The sequence below is a fragment of the Dendrobates tinctorius genome, unplaced genomic scaffold (assembly GCF_039654945.1).
Source record: "Dendrobates tinctorius isolate UK_male_01 unplaced genomic scaffold, ASM3965494v1 ptg000107l, whole genome shotgun sequence".
NCBI lineage: Eukaryota > Metazoa > Chordata > Amphibia > Anura > Dendrobatidae > Dendrobates > Dendrobates tinctorius.
This window is the reverse complement of record NW_027361775.1, coordinates 17,894,542-17,921,934: the sequence shown is the minus strand read 5'-3', so window position 1 is coordinate 17,921,934 and position 27,393 is coordinate 17,894,542. Positions and strand designations below refer to the sequence as shown.

Sequence of the window (27,393 nt, the reverse complement as noted above, 5' to 3'; positions counted from 1 at the left end):
GATGATGACTGGCTGAGTGGAGTTACTGACTGGATATAAGGCTGCCGACACCCTTCTGCCCTGCGGGTGATTTCTCTGTGGGATCCTTGGAGACCAGTCTGAATTCCTGCTCTTCAAAAGCTAAGTATTCTGCTCGGCTTTTTGCATTTGTGCTTTGACTGCTGCTTCAGGGTCTTTTTCCATATCAGCTTGTTGGCTTATGTCTTTGATAGGGTTTTGGCAGATTGCAGACAGCAACCTTCCTTTCCTGTTCTGTTTAGTTAGCTTGGGCCCCATCGTTTGCTCAGCCTATCTTTCTATCTGTGTGAGTGTTTTTTCATCTTGCTTCACCGTCATTATATGTTGGGGGCTGCCTTTTACTTTGGGGTCTGCTCTGGGGCAGTTTAGATTTCTTTTTCTGTCTTTAGGCTATTTAGCTCTCCGGCTGTGATCGAGGGGTCTAGGGCACCGTAGGAACCCCCCACGGCTACTGCTAGTTGTGTGGATAGGTTCAGGGGTCTGCAATCTGATAGTTGCCAACTTCTCTGGTTTTCTGGACGTAGCTTCTATTTTTGTGTCTGCCTCCTACGGTGACTCAATCATAACAGAATCACCCGCCATACCGCAGATCCTAGGGTACTCAATAGCAGGAAAGAATTGTATAAAAAAAAAGTGTATTTTTTCCTCTATATCTGAGGCCGTAGGGGGAATTTTTTTTTTTTCTCTCAATGGAGATTAAGCAATTGTCTGATCGTGTGGAGCAGCTCAAGCAATAATAAAGGATTTTGGGGATATGTCAAAAGTAAAAGAAAAGTCAAAGATGCTATAGGATTTTTACAGGATGAAAATGATGAAATGGTAAGACAGGATGTTGAGAAGGCTGAACTTTTAAATTCCTATTTTGCATCTGTTTTCTCTCAGAAAGGAAATGCAACATCAACTGTTATTCACTGTCCTATTAAGGGAATAGAAGAATCCAGGATATCTATAAACAGAAAGATAGTGAGGAAACACTTAGCTAACCTAAATGAATTCAAATCTCCAGGTCCAGATGAATTACACCCCAGAGTACGGAAGGAGATAGCAGAAGAAATTTTTGAACCCCTCTCCATAATCTTTGAAAATTCTTGGAGAACAGGAGAAGTGCCAGAAGACTGGAGAAGAGCAAATGTTGTTCCTATCTTCAAAAAGGGGAAGAAGGTGGACCCAGGCAACTATAGGCCGGTGAGTCTGACTTCTATACCAGGAAAGATCTTTGAACAAATTATTAAACAACATGTATGTCAATACCTGGATAAGAATGAAGTGATTAAACAGAGTCAGCATGGGTTTCTAACTAATAAGTCATGTCAGACTAACTTAATTTCTTTCTATGACGGTATCACTGATTGGGTGGATCAAGGAAATGCTGTAGATATAGTATATCTTGACTTCAGCAAAGCATTTGACAAAGTCTCTCATACAATCCTTATTGATAAAATGACTAAGTATGGAATGGACAAGGCAACTGTTAGGTGGATTCATAACTGGCTTAGTGATCGGACCCAAAGAGTGGTCGTAAATGGCTGCACATCCAGTTGGAAGAATGTCTCAAGTGGGGTACCACAGGGCTCTGTCCTGGGCCCTGTATTGTTCAACATCTTTATCAACGATTTAGATGAAGGAATTGAGGGTAAACTGATTAAATTTGCTGATGACACAAAGCTAGGAGGGATAGCTAATACTAGAGAAGAGAGAGAGAGAGGATTCAAAAAGATTTAAATAAACTGGAGAAGTGGGCAGCAACTAACAGAATGGTTTTTAACAGGGAGAAATGCAAAGTACTACATCTGGGCAATAAAAATGAAAAAAGCATATATAGAATGGGAGGAATAGGGCTAAGTGACAGCACATGTGAAAAAGACTTGGGTATACTAATAGATCACAGACTGAATATGAGTCAACAGTGTGATGCAGCAGCAAAAAAGGCAAATGCAATTCTAGGATGTATTAACAGAAGCATACAGTCTAGATCACGTGAAGTCATTATTTCCCTCTACTCCTCTTTGGTCAGACCTCATCTGGAATATTGTGTCCAGTTTTGGGCACCACATTTTAAAAAAGACATCAACAAGCTGGAGCAAGTTCAGAAAAGAGCGACCAGAATGGTGACCGGTCTGCAAACCCTGTCTTATGAGGAAAGGTTGCAGGATTTGGGAATGTTTAGTTTGCAAAAGAGAAGACTGAGAGGAGACTTAATAGCTGTCTACAAATATCTAAAGGGCTGTCACATTGTAGAAGGATCAACTTTATTCTCATTTGCACAAGGAAAGACTAGAAGCAATGGGATGAAACTGAATGGGAAGAGACACAGATTAGATATTAGAAAAAACTTTTTGACAGTTAGAGTGATCAATGAGTGGAACAGGCTGCCACGAGAAGTGGTGAGTTCTCCTTCAATGGAAGTCTTCAAACAGAGGCTGGACAGACATCTGACTGGGATGATTTAGCGAATCCTGCTTTGAGCAGGGGGTTGGACCAGATGGCCCAGGAGGTCCCTTCCAACTCGACGATTCTATGATTCTAAGTGTGGGGAATTTCCGCCTACCTTGCTCATTCACATGCTGCTGAACCAAAGATTCCTACACCTGATGTATTTTTTGGGGATCGGTCTAAATTTTTGAATTTCAAAAATTGTAAAATTTTTTGCCTTGAAGCCTAACTCATCAGGGAGCTCCGCGCAGCAGGTTAAAATTGTCATCTCTTTGCTGCGTGGCGATCCCCAGGATTGGGCGTTTTCTTTGAAACCAGATGATCCTATTCTGACTAATGTGAACGCATTTTTTCAGGCCTTGGGGTTGTTGTATGACGAACCTAATGCCATTGATCAGGCTGAAAAGACCCTGCTGGCATTGAACCAGGGTCGTGATTCTGCAGAATTGTACTGTCAAAAATTCCGAAAGTGGGCAGTACTTACTACCTGGAATGATAATGCCTTGGCTGCTCTCTTTCGGAAGGGGTTGTCAGAAGCCGTAAAAGATACTATGGTGGGATTTCCTGTTCCCTCTGGTCTTGACGATTCTATGTCATTAGCCATTCAGGTTGATCGGCGTTTGCGCGAACGCAAAGCTGCACGAGAGGTGTTGCCACCTGTTGAACAAATGTCTGAACCTATGCAATGTGATAGAGTTTTTTCCAGAGAGCAGCGTCAGGAGTTCAGAAGGTGTAATAAGTTGTGTTTTTTTTTTTTCTGTGGAGATGCCTCGCATATTATTTCTGTCTGTCCTAAACAAGAGAAACGCTTTGCACACACGTTTTCTGTTGGTGGTGTTCAACCTAAGTTTCTTCTGGCTATTACTCTGATCTGCTCCCTGTCCACATTTTCCGCCAAGGCTTTTGTGGATTCGGGAGCAGCCCTAAACCTAATGGACTTGGATTTTGCTAAACGTTGTGGATTTCCGATGACACCTCTGCAGACGCCTATCCCTTTGAGGGGGATTGATGCTACTCCTTTGGCTAAAAATAAACCTCAGTTTTGGACCCAGGTGGTAATGTGGGTCGCCCCAGACCATGAAAATTGCAGATTTTTGGTGTTGCATAATCTGCATGATACTATTGTTCTGGGGTTTCCCTGGTTACAAATTCATAATCCAGTTTTGGATTGGAAATCTGTGTCTGTGGTGAGTTGGGGTTGTCGGTGTTCCTTTAGTGAGGCTCCGGTGTTTTCCACCTCTCCTCAGTCGCATGATGTTCCTGATTATTTGGCGGACTTTTATGATGTATTTAGTGAGAATGAGTCTGCGTCTCTGCCTCCTCATAGGAGTTATGACTGTGCTATTGAACGGAGCCCGGGGTGTAAATTTCCCAAGGGTCGGCTCTTCAATTTATCTGTACCCGAGCACGAGGCTATGCGATCCTATATTAAGGAGGCGTTGGAGAAGGGTCATATTAGACCATCCTCGTCACCCTCAGGTGCCGTGTGGTTTTTTTTTTTTTTTTGTAGCCAAAAAGGATGGATCATGAAGACCTTGTATTGATTATCGTGCCCTCAACAAAATTACTGTTAAATATCAGTATCCGTTACCCCTGATTTCTGATCTATTCTCCAGAGTTAAAGGTGCTTGCTGGTTTACCAAGCTTGACCTCAGGGGGGCGTATAATCTTATTCGCATTAAGCATGGGGATGAATGGAAGACGGCGTTTAATACTCCGGAGGGACATTTTGAGTACCTGGTGATGCTTTTTGGGCTCACTAATGCCCCTTATGTCTTCCAGTGCTTCATGAACGATATTTTCCGAGATTTTGTCGATAAATTTTTGATTATCTATCTGGATGATATTCTGATCTTCTCCAAGTATTGGGATTCTCATGTGGAACATATTCGGACTGTGTTCCGGATCTTGAGGGAGAATTCCCGGGATGTCAAAGGATCTAAATGCCTTTTTGGAGTACAGAGGATTTCTTTTTTGGGATTTATTTTGTCCCCGTCAACTATTGAAATAGACCCGACCAAGGTACAGGCCATTTACGATTGGGTTCAGCCCACTTCTTTGAAGGCCCTCCAGTAGTTTTTGGGTTTTGCTAATTTTTATCGGAAATTTATAGCAAAATTTTCTAGTATTGCCAAGCCATTGACTGACTGATTTGACTAAGAAGGGTGCTGATGTGTTAAATTGGTCTCCGGAGGCTTTCTTCCTTTCAGGAGCTGAAGCGAAGATTCACCTCCGCCCCGGTTTTGCGGCAACCTGATGTCTCACTTCCGTTCCAGGTAGAGGTGGATGCTTCTGAGATTGGTGCAGGAGCTGTTTTGTCCCAAAAGGATCCTGTAACATCTAAAATGAATCCCTGTGCTTTCTTTTCCCAAAAGTTCTCTCCATCTGAACGTAACTATGATGTGGGGAATCGGGAACTGTTGGCCATGAAATGGGCATTTGAGGAGTGGAGACATTGGTTGGAGGGAGCTAAGCATCAAGTCGTGGTCCTCACTGACCACAAGAATTTGATTTACCTAGAGTCGGCTAAGCGCTTGAACCCTAGACAGGCTAGGTGGGCCTTGTTTTTTACACGTTTTGATTTTGTGGTTTCTTTTCTTCCTGGAACTAAGAATGTCAAGGCAGACGCCCTCTCTCTAGGAGCTTCTTTGCTGATTCTCCTGTGGTGACCAAGCCTGCGACCATCTTAGGCGAAGGGGTAGTTCTTTCTGCCATCTCGCCCGATTTGAGACGTGCTCTGGAAGAGTTCCAGGAGGACAAACCTGAGCGTTGTCCCAGTGGAAAGTTGTATGTTCCTGACCAGTGGAAGAAGAGAGTGATGTCTGAAGTTCATTGCTCTCCTTTGGCTGGTCATCCAGGTATTTTTGGTACTAGAGATCTGGTGAGTCGGTCTTTTTGGTGGCCCTCCTTGTCTCGTGATGTCAGGAATTTTGTGCAGTCCTGTGGGACGTGCTCCCGGTCTAAATCGTGTTCTCGCTCTAGTGGGTTGTTGATTCCTTTGCCTGTCCCCAAGAGGCCATGGACCCATATTTCAATGTATTTCATCTCTGATATGCCTGTCTCTTAAAGGATGACTGTTATTTGGGTGATTTGTGATAGGTTCTCTAAGATGGTTCATCTTGTACCACTCCCTACGTTGCCGTCTTCCTCTGAGTTGGTGCCCCTGTTTTTACAACAGGTGGTTCGCTTGCACGGGATTCCTGAGAACATTGTATCTGACAGAGGAGTTCAGTTTGTGTCTAGATTTTGGAGAACTTTCTGTTCCAAGCTGGGAATTCAGTTGTCCTTCTTCTCCTCTGCTTTTCACCCTCAGACCAATGGGCAGACAGAGAGAACAAACCAGACCTTGGAGTCATATTTGAGATGTTTTATTTCTGCTGATCAGGATGATTGGGTTTCATTTTTGCCCTTGGCCGAATTTGCTTTAAATAATAGAGCTAGTTCTGCCACTTTGATGTCACACTTTTTTTGTAACTTTGGGTTTCATCCTCGATTTTCTTCAGGGCAGGTGGAGCCCTCTGCCTGCCCAGGTGTTGACACTGTGGTGGAGAGAATGCACCAGATCTGGGACCAAGTGGTGGATAAGTTATCTCTCTCCCAGGAAAAGACCCAGCGGTTTTCCAACCGACATAGGACCATTGGTCCCCAGTTTAAGGTTGGTGATATGGTGTGGTTATCAAAAAAATATTGCTATGAAGGTAGCTTCTCCTAAGTTTAAGCCTAGATTTATTGGACCTTACAAGATTTTGGAGATTATTAATCCGGTCTCTCTTCGTTTGGCTCTTCCTGTCACATTTAAAATCCATAATGTGTTCCATAAATCTTTGTTGAAGAGGTTTGTTGAACCTGTTGTTCTGGGGGTGGCACCTCCAGACCCTGTATTGGTTGAAGGTATCATGGAATATGAGGTAGAGAAAGTACTGGATTCCCGTCTGGCTAGACGGAGACTCCAGTATTTGGTTAAGTGGAAGGGTTATGGTCAGGAGGATAATTCCTGGGTCTCTGCCTCTGATATTCATGCCAAAAGATTGGTGCGTGCCTTTCATCGGGCTCACCCTGATCGCCCTGGTGGCGTGGTTGAGGGTTCGGTGACCCCTCCTCAAGGGGGAGGTACTGTTGTGAGTTCTTTTTCCCCTTCACTACTGAGGCCTGAGGAACTCCCTCTTCTGGTAAAGAAAGGTAGTGAGCCTGATTATCAAACACCTGAGTCTGATGATGATGACTGGCTGAGTGGAGTTACTGACTGGATATAAGGCTGTCGACGCCCTTCTGCCCTGCGGGTGATTTCTCTGTGGGATCCTTGGAGTCCAGTCTGAATTCCTGCACCTCCAAAGCTAAGTTTGCTGCTCGGCCTTTTGCTTTTGTGCTTTGACTTTGTTTCTGCTTTGTTTTTCTGGATTTCTGCCATTCCCTGCTGGGGTGTGCTGAATTCCTTTTAGCTCTGTCTTCTGAAAATACCTCAGTGCTGATTTAGTTTTTGAAGCCTAGCTGCTTCAGGGTCTTTTTCCATATCAGCTTGTTGGCTTATGTCTTTTTGATAGGGTTTTGGCAGATTGCAGACAGCAACCTTCCTTTCCTGTTCTGTTTAGTTAGCTTGGGCTCCATCGTTTGCTCAGCCTATCTTTCTATCTGTGTGAGTGTTTATTCATCTTGCTTCACCGTCATTATATGTTGGGGGCTGCCTTTTACTTTGGGGTCTGCTCTGGGGCAGTTTAGATTTCCTTTTCTGTCTTTAGACTATTTAGCTCTCCGGCTGTGATCGAGGGGTCTAGGGCATCGTAGGAACCCCCCACGGCTACTGCTAGTTGTGTTGATAGGTTCAGGGGTCTGCAATCTGATAGTTGCCAACTTCTCTGGTTTTCTGGACGTAGCTTCTATTTTTGTGTCTGCCTCCTACGGTGACTCAATCATAACAGTGCACCCATCAGCGGTGGATCAGAGCAGCGCTAGCAAAAGTGGCAGCGCTAGGAGTGCTTAAAGCTGTCGCAGCAGCACCAGGAAAAGTGGATGCTCCAGAGAGGAAGGTTCCAAAAGCACAGGGCAATGAGGTAGAGAAGTGGAACTACCTAGAACCCGTATGGCGTCTCCGCCTCCAGAACCGGTACCATGTGGCTTTACTGGGTGAGTGTAAATAAATCTCTACCTATTAAGCTGACCTTTCCTTCTCTATACCTCTCCTCCTATGCTAAGAAAACCCATAAATCGAAACAAAGAATGTGCCCTGTGTACGTACCCCCTTCCCGACGCATACTTTAAAAGGTTATGTCCAGGGTGCATTGGTCAAACCTTACAGGAAGAAGCCGCAGTAGTGCCCACGGAGGTCAGAGCCATGCTTGGACAGGAGATTCAGGCTCTGGGGGCTAGTGTTTCAAAGAAAAGAGCCCCTTCCCCAGTCTCTATTTTTGGGTCTGAAGAGGGCTTAATCCGATCTTCTGGTTCCTACGAATCCTCATCCAATTCATCAGAGGATGAAGGCCGAACATGCTTCCCTCTTGACAGCATCGATAACCTTGTGAAATCAGTTAGGAATATGATGGGGTGCCCAGACATGAGTGCAGATTCACACAGGATATAATGTTTGCCAGGCTGGCACAGAGAAAATGCAGGGACTTACCCATAATCTCCACTTAAGGACCTTGTTAAAAAGGAGTGGGACAGGCAAAGTCAGCAAGGGTTTTTCCCATCCTCCAAAAAAAATTACCCCCTTCAGTGATGAGGAACTGGCCACATGACCCAAGGTTCCGAAAGTAGATGCGGCTGTGGCATCCACCTCAAAACAGTTGGTCTTACCAGTAGAGGATGCAGGAGCCTTACCTGACCCACTGGACCGCAAGGCCAAAGCTTTGCTCAAGAGGTCATGGTAAGCCAGCACTGGAGCTTTCAAACCCTCCATCTCCAGCACATTCACTGCAAGATCGTTATTGGTCTGGATAGATCAGTTGGAGCAACCGATCAAGGGGAAGGTGGCAAGAGAAAAAAAAATCTTACTTGCAATCCCATTGATAAGAGGGGCTAAGGCATTCTTAGCAGATGCATCAGCAGACTCCCTGCGCCTGGCGGCTAGGTCGGCAGGCTTGGTTAATGCAGCTCGACGAACCCTCAGGCTAAAGAGCTGGAAAGGGGATGCACAGTCTAAAACGAAACTTTGTGCAATCCCGTGCCAGGGTGAGTTCCTGTTTGGAAAGATACTGGATGATTTACTCACCAAGGCAGGAGAGAGAAGGAAAGGATTCCCTAATCAGTCTCTTCCTTCCTACAGGAGGGATTTTGAAGACAGCCGTTTATAGAAGGAAGCCATATGAACCGCAAAAGGATCGCTGGGAATCAAGAGGCAAAGCTTTGTTCAGTGGGTCTTCTACGACAAAACGTAGTAGTTATCGATAGTACAGACCCCCCCCCCCCCCCCCCCAGTAGGTGGTAGGCTAAAATTTTTCCACCATAAATGGAGGCGCATAACATCAAGTCAGTGGATCCTTGACCTAATAGTTTGGGTTAAGATTGGAGTTTTTTCGGATTCCACAAGATACATTCATAGTGACATCCCTTAGAGCATCGGAGCAACAGGAGGCGCTCCAATTAGAAATTTTCACTCTTCTGGCCAAAAAAGTAATGGTCGAAGTACCTAGGGATCAGGAAGGTAGGGGATTCTATTCCCCTTTATTCTTGGATATCAAACCTGATGGTTTGTTCTGTACCATAATAAATTTTAGAAAGTTGAATACTTTTCTGTATGAACATACCTTTTTATAATGGAATCAATCAGGTCTACCATAAAACATTGTTTACCATTTCATCTTTACAGGCATTAGGATGGATTGTTAATTTCAAAAAATTCAGACTGGTTCCAGAAACCCTTCAGTCCTTCCTGGGACTACACCTGGACTCTGTAAGTCAGAGGTGTATCCTCCTAGAATCCAAGAAGTTGACTATAATTTCAAAGGTCAGGTCAGCAAAGGACAGTCTTCAAATGTCACTAAGGAAAGCCATGTCCCTCCTGGGGTCCCTCATCTCCTGCATCCCAGCAGTTCAATAGGCTCAATACCATACCAGAACCTTACAACAGGAGGTTCTATATACACCGCACCAGTGTCAGGGGCGGCTAGGTGCAAAGATCACCCTTTCTGAGTAGGTGCTAGATTCCTTATCTTGGTGGTTACAGAAAGATCGATCATCCGTCCAGGGGAGTACTATGGACGATAAAACCTTCCAAGATAATTACCACTGATGCTAGTCCAGATGGGTGGGGTGCCCATTTGGATTTGGGAGATAATCTAGATCAGGGCCTCTGGGACACTGAGAATGCTCCTCCAATTGGAAAGAGTTAAAGCGGTTGATTATGCTTTGAATTGTTTTCTTCCCCAGCTCCGAGGATCCCACATAAAAATTCTTTCGGACAATATGGCATTGGTCGCATATTTAAATCCTCAAGGCGGAAAGCGATCAAAGTCTAATGTCTGCGACAAGAGGGATATCTTCGACTTGGCAGAAGTCAACTTGTTGTCCCTGACGGCTCTCCACATCAAAGGCGAGGAAAATTAGAAGGCCGACTTCCTCAGTCGCCACACGCTTTGCCAGGGAGAATGGTCTCAACAGTTGCATATTCAGAAGATTAGTAGAATTATGGGGACTCCCGCAAATAGATCTATTTGCTACCAGGGAAAACAGACAGGTACAGAAGTTCGCCTCACTAAACACAGCAGATTGGCCAGACATGGTAGACTCTCTCCAGTTTCCCTGGCAATTCGACCTAGCGTATGCTTTTCCACCAATGTTAATACCGCTAGTCATCAGGAAGATAAGGGAGGAGAAAGCAAGGGTGATTTCTCATAGCTCCCTTCTGGCCGAAAAGACCTTGGTTCTCTTGCCTCCAAGCCATGTCAGTATGCGACCCCTGGATACTTCCAGCAGACCAGGACCTGCTCTCTCAAGGGCCATTCCGTCACCCTCAAGTGCAAGGCCTCTACTTGACGGCGTTTAATTTGAGAGGCAGCTACTAAGATCAAGGTGCTTTTCCTATAACCTTATCAACACACTACTGCAGAGTAGAAAATAAGGCATGTGAGAGAAGCAACTCGGTCCACATTCCACAGTCCTTGATGCCCAAACTGTCCCCCTTTTGAGCCATTAGAATCCATCTCTCTAAAAAAAAAAAAAAAAAAAAAAAAAAAAAAAAAAAAAAAAAAATCTCTTATAAGGTAGCTCTATTAGTAGCCTTAATATCTGCCAGGAGATTTATATCCAGGCTCTCTGTAGACCCTCCCTTCCTATTAATATTCCAGAATAGGATAATACTCAATCCAGATCCATCATACCTTTCTAAAGTGGCAACAAGTTACCATAGATCACAGGAAATTTTTCTCCCTTCCTTTTATGATAGTCCATCAAGTCTGGAGGAAGTGAAGTTTCACATGTTGGATGTGAGGAGGGCAGTCTTGAGTTACATAGAGAGATCTCGGTCCTGGAGGCAAAATAGGGCTTTGTTTTGTCATCGGTTTAACCTACTCGAGAAAAGGCGAGAATCCTCCAGAAGGAGTGAAAACGCATTCTGCTTGGGCTATGGCATCGTCCTGGGCGGAGAAGGCAGACATCTCTATAGACCTTATATGTATGGCCACAACCTGGTCGACACCTTCGACTTTCTACATTCATTATAGGCTTGATCTGTCTTCATCATCTGACTTGGCTTTTGGTAGAGCTGTCTTCAACACGGTGATCCCACCCAGGTGACTGTTCTCTGCAAATCTCTCATGTGGGTGCTGTCGTGGCGAAGGGTAAAAAGCCAGGTTACTTACCGGTAATGCTCTTTTAATGAGTCCACAACAGCACCCACTCACTACCCTCCCCTTTGTCAAATGTATCACGGATAGAGTAATGATTCTCACTGGTTATCATGGAGATGTTAAGTGATATTAAAACTGTGGATAAGTATTTGAACCAATTCTTGGTGGTTCCTCTCGTACTCTGAAACACAACTGAGGGGGACCGCCCCTTTTATCTCTGTAGGTTTCCTGTTCCTACGGGTGGATCCCTCATGTGGGTGCTGCAGTGGACTCATTAAGAGTATTACCGGTAAGTAATCCGGCTTATCTCCTGACATGACTATCTCAGTAAGTTCCTGATTTCCTCATTAAATAGCCTTTATGGATAATTCTTCCTTTGAAATCTGGAGTGTGAGACATTTGAAGTGAATTTATTTTGTTTCACTTCTAAACACATTGTGCCTTGGGAGCCCAATTTGTATGCAGTTGGGGAGCGCGGTACATTATTTTCACAAAAATGTCCAAACACTTTTGGCCTGGACACTAAGACTAAGAAGTGTGTGACCATTTTCATCCATGCTGTGACCCAAAATGTGCTGTTTATTAACCATGCCCATGTCTAAAATCCGCTTAGAAACAACATAGCCTGCCAGTCTTGTTGTGTAGAACAACACAAACCTTCACACAAGTAAAAATTACCAGCAGACACATGTAAGGGCTTGCAGTGTGTAAAATATTGTGTGGTGTCCAGAATTAAGTCTAAATCTTCAATTTAGCACACTCATACAGATTCAGTGGTGGGTCAACCAAGAAATGTGACATACAAACAGTCAAAGTGTGTATTTATTTTTTTTGGCAATATGTTGTGTATGGGCGCTTAATAGTAGTATGAAGCACATGATGATCCTTACAGGTAAACTACAGTAAGTCATAGGCGATCACCTTCTCATTTAACCCCTTTCTGCCATGAGACGTACTATCCCGTCCATGTGCCCTGGGACTTAATTCCCAGGGACGGGATAGTACGTCACAGCGATCAGCGGCGCCCACATGGTGAGCGCTGCTGATCGCGGCCGGGTGTCAGCTGATTATCACAGCTGACACCCGGCACAATGTGTCAGGGGCGGTCACGGACTGCCCCCGACACGTTAACCCCTTGCACACTGCGATCAAACACGATTGCAGTGTACTGGAGGTTAAATGGAAGCATCGGCAGGGAGGGGGCTCCCTCCGTGCTTCCCTGAGCCCCCCACAGCAGCGCAATGTGCAGCGCTGCTGCGGGGGCCTCCTTCCCTGCAGGCCCCCGAATCCAAGATGGCGACGGGGACCTGCAGGGAGCCGGCTTCCTCAGTGCCTGCAAAGCGCAGGCAAGGAGGAAACCTGCACACTGCCTGTGACAGATCGCTGATCTGTCAGTGATCTGTCACAGGCAGTGTGCAGGTTTCCTCCTTGCCTGCGCTTTGCAGGCACTGAGGAAGCCGGCTCCCTGCAGGTCCCCGTCGCCATCTTGGGACCTGTCCCAAAAAAATTCCCCCAATAAATCCATTTTTTGGAAAAACAAAAGTACACATATTAGGTATCGCCGCGTCCGTAACGACCTGCCCTATGAAACTGTCCCATTAGTTAACCCCTTTAGCGAACCCCTTAAAAAAAATAAATAAAAAACGAAGCAAAAAATAATTATCATACCGCTAAACAAAGTGCAATAACGCGCGATCAAAAAGACGCATATAAATATCCATGGTACCGCTGAAAACGTCATCTTGTCCCGCAAAAAATGAGCTGCCACACAGCATCATCAGCGAAAAACTAAAGTTATAGCTCGCAGAATAAAGCGATGCAAAAATAATAATTTTTTATATAAAATAGTTTTCATTGCATAAAACCGACAAAACATAAAAAAACTACCTAAATGAGGTATTGCTGTAACCGTACTGACCCGAACAATAAAGCCACTTTATCAATTTTATCGCACGCGGAACGGTGTAAATGCACTCCCCCCAAAAGAAATTCATGAAACGCTGGTTTTTGCTCATTCTGCGTCCCAAAAATCGAATAAAAAAAGATCAAAAAAGTCACGTGCCCGAAAATGGTACCAATGAAAACGTCAACTCGTCCCACAAAAAATAAGACCTCACATGACTCGGTGGGTCAAAATACGGAAAAGTTATAGCTCTCAGTATGTGGTGATGCAAAAACTATTTTTACAATACAAAGCGTCTTTTAGCGTGCGACAGCTGCCAAACATAAAAACTGCCATAAATATTAAATCGCCCCCTTAGTTAGGGAAAAATAATAAAATTAAAAGAAAATGTAATTCCATTTTCACGCTAGGGTTAGGGCTGAGATTAGGGTTAGGGGTGTGTTGGGGTTAGGGTTGGAGTTAGAATTGGGGGTTTCCACTGTTTGGGCACATCAGGTGCTCTCCAAATGCAACATGGCGTCTGATCTCAATTCCATCCAATTCTGAGTTGAAAAAGTCAAATGGTGGTCCTTCCCTTCCAAGTTCTGCCATGTGCCCAAACCGTGTTTTACTCCCACATATGGGGTATCGGCCTACTCAGGACAAATTGCAGAACACCTTTTGGGGTCCAATTTCTCCTGTTACCCTTAGGAAAATAAAAAATAGGGGGCAAAAATATCATTTTTGTGAGAAACAAATGATCTTTTTATTTTCACGCCCGGGCGTTATAAACTTCTGTGAAGCACTTGGGGGTTCAAAGTGCTCACCACACATCTAGATAAGTTCCGTAGGGGGTATAGTTTCCAAAATGGGGTCACTTGTGGGGAGTTTCAATAGTTTAGGTACATCAGGGGCTCTCCAAACGCACATGACACCCGCATACCATTCCATCAAAGTCTGCATTCCAAGTCGTCACTACTTCCCTTTCGAGCCCCGTCGTGTGCCCATACAGTAGTTTTCTCCCACATATGGGGTATCAGCGTACTCAGGACAAATTGGACAACTTTTGGGGTCCAATTTCTCCTGGTACCCTTGGGAAAATAAAAAAATTGGTGACTAAAATATCATGTTTGTGGAAAAATTACGATTTTTTTTTTTTTTTTTTTTTTTTTTTTTTTTTTTCACGCCCGGGCGTTATAAACTTCTGTGAAGCACTGTGCTCAAAGGTCAAAGTGCTCACCACACATCTAGATAAGTTCCTTTGGGGGTCTAGTTTTCAAAATGGTGTCATTTGTGGGGGGTTTCCACTGTTTAGGTACATTAGGGGCTCTCCAAACGCGACATGGTATCCAATCTCAATTCCAGCCAAAAACGTCAAATGGCGCTGCTTCCCTTCCAAGCTCAGCCATGCACCCAAATAGTGGTCTTACCCCCACATATGGGGTATCGGCGTACTCAGGACAAATTGCACAATAACTTTTAGGGTCCTGTTACCCTTGGAAAAATAAAAATTGGGGGGTGAAAAGATCATTTTTGTGGAAAAAATGATTTTTTTTAATTGTACTGCTGTATGTTATAAACTTCTGTGAAGCCCTTGTGGGTTCAAAGTTCTCACCACATATCTAGATAAGTTCCTTGGGGTGTCTGGTTTCCAAAATGGCGTCACTTGTGGGGTGTTTCCACTGTTTAGGTACATCAGGGGCTCTCCAACCGTGACATGGCGTCCGATCAGAATTCCAGCCAATTTTGCATTGAAAAAGTCAAACGGCACTCCTTCCCTTCTGAGCTCAGCCATGTGCCGAAACAGTGGTTCTCCCCCCCCCCCCCCCCCCCACATATCAGTTATCAGCGTACTCAGGACAAATTGCACAATAAATTTTGCAGTCCAATTTCTCCTGTTACCCTTGGTAAAATAAAAATTGAACCTGAAGTATTTTTTTTTTTGTGATAAGTTAAATGTTCATTTTTTATTTTTTTTTTAAATATTCAAAAAATTCCTGTGACGCACCTAAAGGGTTAATAAACTTTTTGAATGTGGTTTTGAGTACCTTAAGGGGTGCAGTATTTATAAAAATGGTGTCACTTTTGGGTATTTCCTATCATATAGACCCCTCAAAGTGGCTTCAAATGTGATGTGGTCCGTAAAAATGAAATGGTGTTGCAAAAATGAGAAACCTCTGGTGAATTTTTAACCCTTACAACTTCCTAACAAAAAAAAAATTTGGTTCCAAAATTGTGCTGATGTAAAAAACATGTGGATAATGTTACTTATGTTTTTTGTGTGCCATATCTGTGACTTAAGGGCATAAAAATTCAAAGTTGTAAAATTGCGAAAATTTTCGCTAAATTTCTTTTTCTTTTTTCTTTTTTTTTCCCACAAATAAACGCAAGTTATTTGGATGAAATTTTACCACTATCATGAAGTACAATATATCACGAGAAAACAATGTCAGAATCACTGGGATCCATGGAAGCGTTTCAGAGTTATTACCTCATAAAGGGAGAGTGGTTAGAATTGTAAAAATTGGCCCGGTCATGAACGTGCAAACCACCGTTGGGGCTTAAGGGGTTAAATAACGTAATTTACACTTGCAAGGCTAATTTTTTTTACAATTTGCTCCGGAAATTCACACATGGCTAAATATGGCAGCCTAGTTATGCCAAAGCCCCAAAAATGTGAGACATCTGTGCAGATATGGTTTTATACAGTACCGACTGTTAAATATGATATAACACAATTGTTAGCCCATGGAACAGTGCAAAAATTCTCATTGTTAACACATGTCTGACAAGTAGCCATTGATTTAGCAAGGTAAATTTTTTTTTTTTTTTTTTTTCAAATGTAGTATCCCTACAACAAAAGTGTGACAGACATGAAGCTAGTGAGCAACACAAAAATACTGCCACAGACACACACTGCATGTTTTTAAAGTTTTCAACAAGCATGGTTAATGATGAATTTGTATATTAAATAGAGGGATCAGACTATAAACCTAGGAATAAATGTAATATATGATGTGATTCAAGAGACAAATGCAAAAACTATTCAGCTAATGTGTGTTTCTGCTACACATGTCACCTTGCAAATCTAACCATGTAAAATCTGGTCATACGAAAACATTTTTGAATTTGATAAAAAGGCACATCTATGGGGTAACTTGCCAAACTTTGCCTGCTTGGCTGGTGAATGTGGCCCAACCAGGTCTGGGGTAGAGCTGTTCAGCTACAGCAAACCAAGCACGTTCTATAGCCAGCCTGTCAGGCTGTGTTCACACACAGCGTTTTTTTAGCGGTTTTTACCGCGGTTTTCACTATAAAACTGCTATAAAACCGCTAAAAATAAGGTGCACAGTCATTTCTATGCATTTTGCACTTTTTGTGCACATTGATGCGTTTTTTACCGCGAAAAAACCGCATCGCGGTAAAAACCGCAGCATGCACATTAATTTTGCATTTTTTTCCGCGGTTTAGGCTTCCCCCATGCTTTTAGAAACCGCTGCGGTAAAAAACGCATCAAAACCGCCGCGGAAAAATAGGTGCGGTTTCTGGGAAGGGATTCAGGTTTTTGTGCAGAAATTTTCTGCAACGTGTGTACTTAGCCTCATGGTATCCGTCAGATCGAGTTTCCCAAAGTTCGGGATGTTGCTCCACCAGACGTATAAGCTGTTCTGTGTCCACACGTGGGGCCATAATTTTGTGAAAAACGACCAAACCACAAACTTGCAACCACTGTGAGATGAGTCCAACTTCACCTCACTCCAAAAACTGTCCAGACTGTGAGCCAACTTTTTTTTCAGGCAATGTCTAGACACCTGGCTGGTATTGATACAATTGGTTAACCCTATATTTTGGAAAACGCACACGGATGCCGTCCGTGTGCGGTACGTGTTTTCATTGACTTGTATGGGTCCGTGTGATCCGTGCTGTTGCACAAAAAACGGACATGTCAGCGTATTTTGCACACGGACACACGGTCCGTGAAAACACGCTGACATCTGCATAGACCCATTCATTAGAATGTGCCTACGTGTGTCAGTGTCTCCGGTACGTGAGAAAACTGTCACTACACGTACCGGAGCCACTGACGTGTGAAACTGCCCTAAAATGGGTCTCATTCCCTAAAGATGTTTCCGCTGTGAATGAAAAGTAGGATTACATGTAGGATATTGGTGTGCTCAGGAGAAGTTGTAAAACAAGCTGCTCCATTTTTTTCCTATTAGGCCTTATAAAAATTACAAACTCTGGGCCGAAACATTATTTTAGTGGTAAAAAATCTAATTGTTTTTTCTTGACCCACATTCAACAGCCATGCTATTATGGATTATTCCTTAATTGTGGTCCCCTGATGAGCCCTGACACTGAGAGAAGGTGAAACATGTAGGGACGATGCTATTCGGACTGGATTCAGATAAGTAACCTATTATGGTCTTTTCTGGGCATCCTTTTTTTTTTTTTTTTTTTTTTTGTGTGGTATTGTACCAGAGACCAAAACTGTGGTATAGGATTCCTGTATTTGATAAGGACTATAAATTACTAAACATGTTCAGACATTTACTAGCTGAGTAGCCAGAGCATGTTTGTAGATTAAGCTTATGTGCATTTCATTGTAAGAGCCCATTTTCTTTATTGCTTGAGGGAAAGCTTAGTGACTAGGCATATTACATCCAGGTAGTGGAATTCTTGGACATCTAGTACTTTATATGGCCCAGTCTATGGGATGACTAGCTGGCAAAGAATGCCTCTTATTGAGGGTTAGTTTTTTTTATGGGCATTTTTTTTTTTTTAGGGGCAGGTGCTTTATTCCTCAAATACAGCTATTCAGCTGTTTTTTTTTTTTTGTGGTTGGGTGGTGATAGGTTGGTTTTGTTTTTTGTAATATACTATTAATTGTCGTCTTTGTAGCCCTTTATTGCAATAGGACTACTTTTTATATATTTTGTCAAATAAAAATATTGTGTCTGTTGGTTTTCAAGAGGGCTTATATCTGATATTCCCCCTCTTTTTCTGCGACTATCTGTATCGTTTTTTTCAAAACCTACCTTGTTCTAGTTGCTGTCAGTTGAATTTGTCTACATATATTTACTCTATTGTATCAAAAAAAAAAAAAACAAAGGCCTTGGGTTTTCTTTATGGTGGTTCAATCTTTTTTTTCACCACCCATTGGAATAAGATTCTGTGATGCACCTGGGGTGTCAATATGATAACTACACCCTTAGATGAATTCATTAAGAGGTGTCGTTTGTAAAGGGCTTTCACTTAGAGGTTTCTGCTGTTCTGACACTTCAGAAGCTCTCCAAATGTGACATGGCACCCTCAAACCATTCAGCAAAATTTGCACTCCAATATGGTGCTCCTTTCCTTCTGAGCCTTGCACTTTGCCTCAAAACCAGATTTTGACCACTTATGAGGTATTGGCATACTCGGGAGAAATTGCGTAACAGTTTGTATCGTTCGTATTTTACCATTACCCCTTTTAAAAATTAAACTGTGGATCAATGCAACATTTCAGTGGAAAAATTGTAATTTTTCTTTTATTTACTCAGCCCAGTGTTGATGAATTTAGTGAATCGCCTGTTAAAAAGAAAAAAAAAAAAAAAAGCTCATTACGCACCTAGATTGCATAGTTTCCAAAAAAGGGGTAAAATGGGGGGGGGGGGGGGGGGTTCTGATGTTTTTGGCATGTCAGGGGATTTTGAAGTGTGACAGTGTCCCCAATCTATTTCAAAATGGTGCTCCAATATTTCATTCCGAGCCTTGCCGTGCACCCAAATAGTAGTTTTCCCGCATATATTGTTATACTCAGGACGTTGTTATACCCAGGAGAAATTGCACAATGTGGTCCAATCACTCCTACTTTTCTTGTGAAAATTAAAATTTGGGGCTAAAGCAACATTTTTGTGAAGAAGAAGAAAAAAAAAAAAAAAAAGACATAGATGCGCAATACCTATACATGAATTTGAGCTTTTTAGTTTCTAAAATTAAGTCACGTGTGGGGGATTTCCATCGTTTAGGCACATTAGGGGATCTGCAAATGTTACATGGTGTCTGCTATCTAGTCAATTCTGCTCCTTCCTTTTCGAGCCCTGCAGTAAGCACAAACAGTATTTTTCCACCACATATGAGGTGTTGGTGAACGCAGGAGAAATTGCATTGCAAATTTTGGTCCATTTTCTTTTGCCACCCTTGTAAAAAAAAAAAAAAAAATGGGGCTAAAACGGCATTTTTGTGGGGGGAAAAAGATTTTTCCCTTCCACATTGCTTTAATTCCTGTGAAGCACCTAAAGGGTTGATAATCTTTCTAAATGTGGTTTTGAGCACTGAGGGATGCAGTTTTTTAAATATAAGTTTTGGGTATTTTTTTGTCACCTAAACCTCAGTCACTTCAAATTTTAAGTGGCCTCTATAAAAAAAAGAAAAGAAAAAAAAAAAATTGTGTAAATTTTGGTGGGAAAAAAATGCTGATTTAAACTTTTAACCCTTCTAAAATGATGCTCATGTAAATTAGACATGTGGCATATTTTATTTATCAATTGTTTTTAGTGGCCTAACTATCTGTTTTAAAGGCATAAAAGATCGAAAATTGCAAATTTTCATCACATTTCCAATTTATTTTTTTAAAAATAAATGAAGTTCCTATCTACCTAAATTATTTATCACTAACATGAAATACCACATGTCACACACAAACAATTTCAAAATAACTTGGATATGTTGAAGCATTCCAGAGTTCTCTCATAAAATGACACTAGTCTGAATTGAAAAATTTTATCTGGTCAGGAAGGTGAAAACAGGCTTCGGTGGCAGAGGCGTATCTAGGGGGGGGGGGAGGGGGCAAATTGCCCTGGGTGCAGCCGGCCTGCCTAATGCGGCAGTCTGCAGTGTCTCCCCCAGCGGTGGCATTCTGCCTCCCCCCAGGCTTGGAGTCGGCCGTTCTTTGCCGGCTGTGAAGCTAACAGCCGGCACAGAGAACCTGCAGTGTGTCGGCTCCCAGTATTCAATTGTACTCGCATCTTACAGACATGAGTACATTTGAAGCTCTGACCGCTGAGTTAAAGCGACGCCAGCAGCGTGATCGCGTCATGTGATCACACTGACGTCACTCGCCGGCGCTGCAGAGGCGTAAATTGGTAAGTGCTCCAGGTTAGTGGAGCTGAAGACACCGAAGATAAAAGGGGGTATTTACTGCTTGCAGGGGTACTTCACTCCCTGGGGGGGGTGTTTACTATGTATTTGTGTTTATTGTGTGTGTGGAGCTATTTAGCTTGTGTGTGTTGAATTTGGTGTGTGGGTGGTGTTTACAGGGGGAGGTGCATTTACTGTGTGTGTGAAAAGGGTATTTATTGTGTGTGTATGTGGGGGGTGTTATTTACGGTGTGTGGGAGGTACAGGTGCATCTCACAAAATTATAATATCAAAAAGTTAATTTATTTCAGTTCTTCAATGCAAAAAGTAAAACTCCTATATTATATAGTCAGTACACACTGATCTATTTTCCGTGTTTATTTCTGTTAATGTTGATGATTATGGCTGCAGACGAGCTGAAGGCTATCAAAGCAACCTGGGCTTTCATAACACCTCAGCAGTACCACAGGCTGATCGCCTCCATGCCACACTGCATTGATGCAGTAACTGATGCAGAAGGAGCCCCGACCAAGTATTGAGTGCAGTTACTGAATATGCATTTCAGTAGGCCAAGATTTTGGATTTTATAATCATTTTTTCAAGCTGTTGATTTTAAAGTATTCCAATTTTCTGAGAACGACTTTTGCATTTGCATTGACTGTAAGCCATAATTATCAACATTAAAAGAAATAAACGTGAAATAGATCACTCTGTAATGACTCTATATGAGTTTCACTTTTTGTATTGAAAAACTGGGGTGGGTATTTACTATGTGTGTATGTGTGATGGAGATATTTACTGTGTGTGTTAGGGGGGTATTTACTGTAACTGGGCAGAAAGATTTACTCTGATGGGGGTATTTAGTATATTGGGGTTGGCTGAGATTTTGTGTAATGGGGTATGATTTGAGGACACAAATTTGGGGAGCAAGGAAGGTACTGGTGCAGACACAATATGGGGAGTGGGAGAAATTTGGAGACTGAGGAAGGTATGATGGGAGGCATTTTTGGGGGATGGGTGCAGACACAGTATGATGAGTGGTGGTATGAGTGCGAACACAGTATGAGGAGTGAAGGGAAAATGTATGAGGACACAGTATGGTGAGTGGTGGTATGAGTGCAACACAGTATGAGGCGCAAAGGGAAAAATGTATGAGGACACCGTATAGGGAGTGAGGGTGATGGGATGGGTGCGAAGACAGTATGGGAAGTCGGAGGGATGTGTGATGAGGCAGTATGAAACGTGAAAAGGTAATTCTATGAGGAGGGAGGAGGAAATGTGCAAGGAGACAGTATGGTGGGAAAAAGTGTCAGTGTGCACAGAATAGAGACTGAGTAGTATGGGAGGAACAGTGGAAGGGAAGGGGAGTGTGATGAGGGGCACAGTATAGACTGGGCCCTATAGGGGTGACTCTGTATAAGAGAACAGTGTGAAGAGGGGGCCCAGTATGGAAAGGAGAGTTCAGTGTGGAGAGCATGTACCATAAGAGGGACAGTGTGGGGTCATATTTTGTGCCGTGAATATCGTGAGGGGCATTTATTTATTCAGGGGCTCAGTGTAGGGCAGATATTTTCATTCAGGAGCATTATAATGACACTGCTATCTTTAAGGGCGCCATGTGGGGGATGTGTTACAAAAAACCTGAGAAGATGGAAGTCTGCAGAGACTGCAGTGGATGAGAAAACTCATGGAGTCTGGACAAGATGGCAAAGAAAAGAAAGAGAGCTACTCCAGAGACAACGTCATCTATCAGGTACCTGGATATAATTTTTTGTGATATTCTCATTTTTATTTGTTAGGAATATTAAAGGGGTTGTCCAAGTTTGTGATGAGTCTGCAGTCATTTTTTGACTGCAGACTTCTGAAATCTCACAGTGCGCACTGCATGCTGTTGGGAATCTTTGGTGTCAGCAATTTTCATACATGTGGTCACGTGCTGACTAGACATGTGTGGCCTCACTCAATGAAAATGAATTGAGCAAGGCCAGTCACGTCTAGTGGACAGAAGTATCCAAATCACATGCTTGTGCAAGGCAGAAACCTAAATGTGTGTGCAGTGCATGCACAGTGAGAATTCAGAAGCCTGCAGCCACCTATAGTGACTTCAGACTTTCATTTCAAACCTGAATGCACCCTTTAATTACAAAATGACTCCCTGCAGCCAATCCTAACATCCTGAAATATACTCTGTCAAGATTCAGCTCTGCTTGCTGGTTCCAGCAGTCATCACATGGCCATTTCACTCATATATGCGATTTTCATACTGGTGGGTAACAATGAGCTTCTCTTCTGCTTCTCTCACTTTTTAACTGAACATTGAATTAGGGGGAGCAGCTCGTTGGTATGTGACTAAGTGTGCAAATCGCATATGTGCTTGGGGGGGGGGGGGGGGAGTGGGGGGCGCCAAACTGAATTCTTGCCTCGGGTGCCAGAAAACCTGGATACACCTCTTTTCGGTGGTAAGAGGTTAATAGGCTGCATGGTCTATTACCGTGTTAATCCATCATCAATAAAGCAGGTTGAAAATCTTCAGCTGTTTTCTGGTGTGGCCATTGCATTTCAAAGCTCTTGCTGTAAGCCTACAACATACGGTCAATGGATCTCTCAATGGACGAGAAACAGACCAACATTAGGCTGAAAGAAGAAGAAAAAAAAAAAATTCCTCAGAAAAAATACGAAGGGCAAAATTAGCAGTTCATCCAGGAAAGAGTACACTGGTTAGCTTTGGAACTCCTCAAAAAGGAGTGGTTGCCCATGGAAGACATCAGTGCTGGATGCATGCCCCCCCCCCCCCCCCCCCCAAAGCAGGGGCGAATAATTAAAGAACACCTCCTGGCCGTGGTAGTGGAGAGCGAGCTTACTTTTCCCGCCTCCATGCCCTCCCAGAGTGAGATACTGCAGCCCCTCACTGCTAAGAAGTCCCAGCAATGACGCTGGGTTGCTCTGTGCGCACAGGACCTGTGATGAGGTCACAGGAGGGGAGGAGTCAGGGGTCACATGATCAGGGGCCTCGATGTCTGCAGGACTCTGCTGTGCTAGTTGTCCTGGTGCTGGATGAGGTGAAGTTTCTGTGTGGGGTCAGGAGGGGTTTACAGTGTGGATGTAGCAGAGCCGCGTGTGTACGGAGCGGAGCTGCGTGTGTACGAGGTGTATGGAGCAGAGCTGCATTTGTATAAGGTTTACCGAGTGGAGCTGCGTGTGTGGTGTATGGAGCAGAGCCACATTTGTATGAGGTTTATGGATTGGAGCCATGTGTGTACGAGGTGTCACGGGGCAGTTGCGGGGAACGGGAGACTTGGAACCAGGGCCCAAGTCTCTGACCTCTCCCTGTCTCCTGTTCAGCCCTGAGCTAAACACCCAACCCCCTTCCCAGGGGGTGAGACAGGGAATAAAGTACTGCACCACAAACCAGGGAAAGGGTAATACCGACACGTCGGAGTTAAATAAACTGAAAGACAAGCCTTGGCTTGCTCTGTGGCAATGCTTCAGGATAGCAGAGTTAGCCACTTGAAAACAGCAGACAACTGAAGATCCACAGAACTGTCAGCTCCTGAACTCCAGCTTGGTTGGTCTCCAATGAGAAACAATATCATCAACAGTTAGTTGGTGCACCTAGTAGTGAGCTTATGTAGGAAGGTGGGAGAGGTTTCCGCCTGCATAGGTAATTAATCACAATGCAGTAACACCAGCGGCAAACACTATTAACCCCCGATGGCCTGAAAGGAAAAAAGTTTTAATATGAGAACCCGGATCTGCCACAGATCCAAAAATGGATCATGACACGAGGCATACAAAGCGGAACCGTGTGTGTGAGGTGTGCGGCAGGGTTGCCACTAGGAATTTCGGGGCCCTATACTGGCAAAATTGGACTCCGCCCAGGCTCCACTCCTCGAACTGTCTAAAGTCCCACCGCTCTCTCTTGGAAAAGCTCCACTTCTCACCAATAACACTAACAGTTCTCATCAGATTACACATATAGCCAGCAACTTTTGTTTTGGCCAAAAGATTGTTTAAGCCGCCACCATAACACGGTAGACACTTTTGGCCGTGCCCTAATCTACTGTAACTTATTAAATATTTGTTAAAATATGCAATACAATTTAGGTATTTTTATTTTTCAATTTTTAAAATGACTAATAATATGACATACAAGGAACAAATACCACTGCACCATGCCCAGACCTCTTATTACCACCACAAAGTGAATGAATACTACAATACTGATCAGTAATAATAAAAAAAATATACTATCACCATAAGTGCCATTATACACAGGAGATCTGTACTTAGTATGCAGTGTCTGTATACAGGTAATACAATGATCAATGATATTATACACAGGAGCTCTGTATATAATGTACAGGTAATACAGTGATCACCAGTGACATTATACACAGGAGCTCTGAATATAGTATGCAGTGTATAGTGTCAGTGTACAGTTAACGCACTGACTCACCAGCGACGTCTCTAGGTGAAGTCCTTCATCCTTGCTTTTCATCTTTCATCCAGCACAGACCGCCATCAAGTCTTCCAGCCAGGGCTCATCTCTGCAGGAAATAAGTTATCTAGAGCTCCGCTTGCAGAACATATTACTTATTTTTTCTCAACTTCTACATTACACCATATGAAGAAAAAAAGGCGATATTGTGTCGCTCTGCATAGTAATAGGACCCCCCCCCCCATTTAAAACCGTTTACTCAAAAGATAAAATAAATACATCACTGCAGTAATATCCCTTAATTAGCCCCTATGGTAATATCCCCCTCCTGGCCCCCGTATGTCTCATTCCTGGCTTCAGCCATATGGTCTCCCATCCCACCCTCATGAGTATCCATTCTGCCCCATATGATCTCCCCATCCTGCCCCATCTGTCTCCATTGTATCGATCCTGCACGATCTGTCTCCAGTCATGCCCCCGGTGTCTCCAGTCATGCCCCCATGTCTTTCATCCTTCCCCCGTGTCTCCAATCATGCCCCATGTCTCGCATTCTACCCCTTCCTGTGTCTCACTGTCGCATTCTGCCCCCATCGTGTCCAGCATTCTGCCATCTGCCCCGGCCCCACCGGATCACCACTCAAAAAAAAAAAACACAAGTTGTTCTTACCTGTCCGTGCTCCAGCGGCAAGGCTCCGTCTCTCCATGCTGAAGCGCGCACTCGCCGGCGACTTGACAATGACGTCGGATGCTGGCGAGGTGCGCCCTGCGGCTGACGTCAGTTGCCAGCCTCCGATTGGCTGGCGGCTGTTTGCTATTGACATGCGGGCCCACGCCCGCACATCAGTAGTTATCAACTGCCACAGCACCGAGGGCCCGATTTAGCGTGCTGGTAGGGGCCCAGTGAGACGGGGACTGATGCGGGCCCCATATGCCAGTCAGGGCAGTAATGCCCTGATGGCGGCCCTGGTGTGCGGAGCTGTGCATGTACAAGGTGTATGGTGGGGGACAGTCCCGATCTTGAGTCTGCCCCGCTGTCCTGGCCGGGAGATTACTTTTCCCGCGGATGCAGGAATACACTGGGGAGCCCCGAGGAGCACTTTAAAATTCGCACGGGACATTCCACCGGAAGTGACGTGCTGGAAGCTGACCGGAAATAAGGTAATTTCGGGAGGAGATTGTGACGGAACCATGGAGGCACCTCAGGGAATGCTTCAGATCATCACGTGCCCTCCGACAGCGGGGATTGCCTTGGAATCGGTGATGCTGGCCATGTGAGCGGATCATGATATGTCCTGCATCGGGAGGCTCAGTTGGGCACTACAATGGGAGTCGAGCTGCTACAGCATCTTTATAGAACCTTTCTCTTTCTAATCTTTCTCTCTGTTCTTTCTTTCTTCTTTCTCTCCATTTTCTTTCTTTTTCTCTCTCCTTGTTCTTGCTTTGTTTTTTTTTGTTTTTTTTTTTTTTTCTCTCTCTCTCTCTCTCTCTCTCTCTCTCTCTCTCTCTCTCTCTCTCTCTCTCTCTCTCTCTCTCTCTCTCTCTCTCTCTCTCTCTCTCTCTCTCTCTCGTTTCTTTTCCTCAGTACCAGCCATTGTGCCCTCAGGACCAGTCAGTATGATCAGCAGTGCTAAATGGGTGTTGTTGGGGGCGTGGATATGGGTGTGGTCGGGAGCATGGCCTAAAATTTGCCACGCGCACCGACCATGGTTTGCCCCCCCCCCTTAGTTTTGATCCTGGGTATGCCCATGGCTGGATGATCGCACAATCCTTTCCATGTTGAAGAAAAACCCCTTCAAAAACATCCACCCAAGTGAAGAACACTCTCCAAGACGTAGGTATTTCAGTATCTAAGTCTATCATAAAGAGAAGTCTTTGTGAAAGCAAACACTGATTAAACTTTGCCAAAAAAGATTTAAAGAAGCCAGCCTAGTTCTGAAAAAGCATTATTTGGACACATAGAACTAAGATCAACCCATACAAGATTGATGAGAAGAAGAAATTATGGAGAAGACTTGGAACAGCTTATGATCCAAAGCGTAACTTGCAAAGGAGGTTCAATTTTGTAACTGTACAGATCTCTAGTGATGGTTGCCACTTTCCTCTTGATGGCTTTGCTTTAATTTGCAGATGTCACTTATGACACAGATAGCTGCTATCCATGTCTGGTATATAGACCAAAATATTGTAGTTCAGTTATCACAATTGTTACTTTTTTGAAATAATTTTATCTGTTAACATTTATTCTAAGAAACTAATGGAATACTAATTATAGTATAGAACAAAATGTGACTAAACCATTTCTGCATGGTTAATAGTGTTTCCTCTTTGAGGCAGTCAGACACATTGTAGAAAGCAGATCATGGCTGGAAGAAATTAATATTCTAAAGCTTTCAGGACTAAAATTTTTTTTGCGTTTAATAGGTTATTTCAGATTTATTCATTACACTCATTGATTTTGTTTTTTTTTCTTTTAGTTTAAGTCTTTATTGGAAATGTTCTTTAATGTCCCCACTTCTATTTTTGTGGTTATAAAACTGTAATGATTTTGTTAGCAAGTGGTTATTATACTTTTACAGACTTGGCGAGAAATCATTATACAGTTATTCTCTAGGTGTGAAGCTATTATGCAGTTCTTTCATTTACTGATTAACGCTGTTTATGATGAGCTTTTATTTGCAAAAACACAAACAATAAAATGTGAATAGGTTAATGTATTTCTT

General features: G+C 43.5%; 1 protein-coding gene across 5 annotated transcripts in view; it reads left to right on the top strand.

The window, feature by feature from the left end:
* LOC141100612 (uncharacterized) overlaps positions 1-27,393 on the top strand; it is a 389,264-nt gene that overhangs the window by 46,120 nt on the left and 315,751 nt on the right. For 3 of the 5 annotated variants that reach the window (XM_073589206.1, XM_073589208.1, XM_073589207.1), the window contains exon 2: positions 21,846-21,988. The exons of the other annotated variants lie outside the window; for them this stretch is intronic. In XM_073589206.1, the coding sequence (XP_073445307.1) occupies positions 21,846-21,988 (143 nt within the window). The remainder of the gene's footprint in view (positions 1-21,845; positions 21,989-27,393) is intronic. 5 annotated transcript variants of the gene reach the window in all.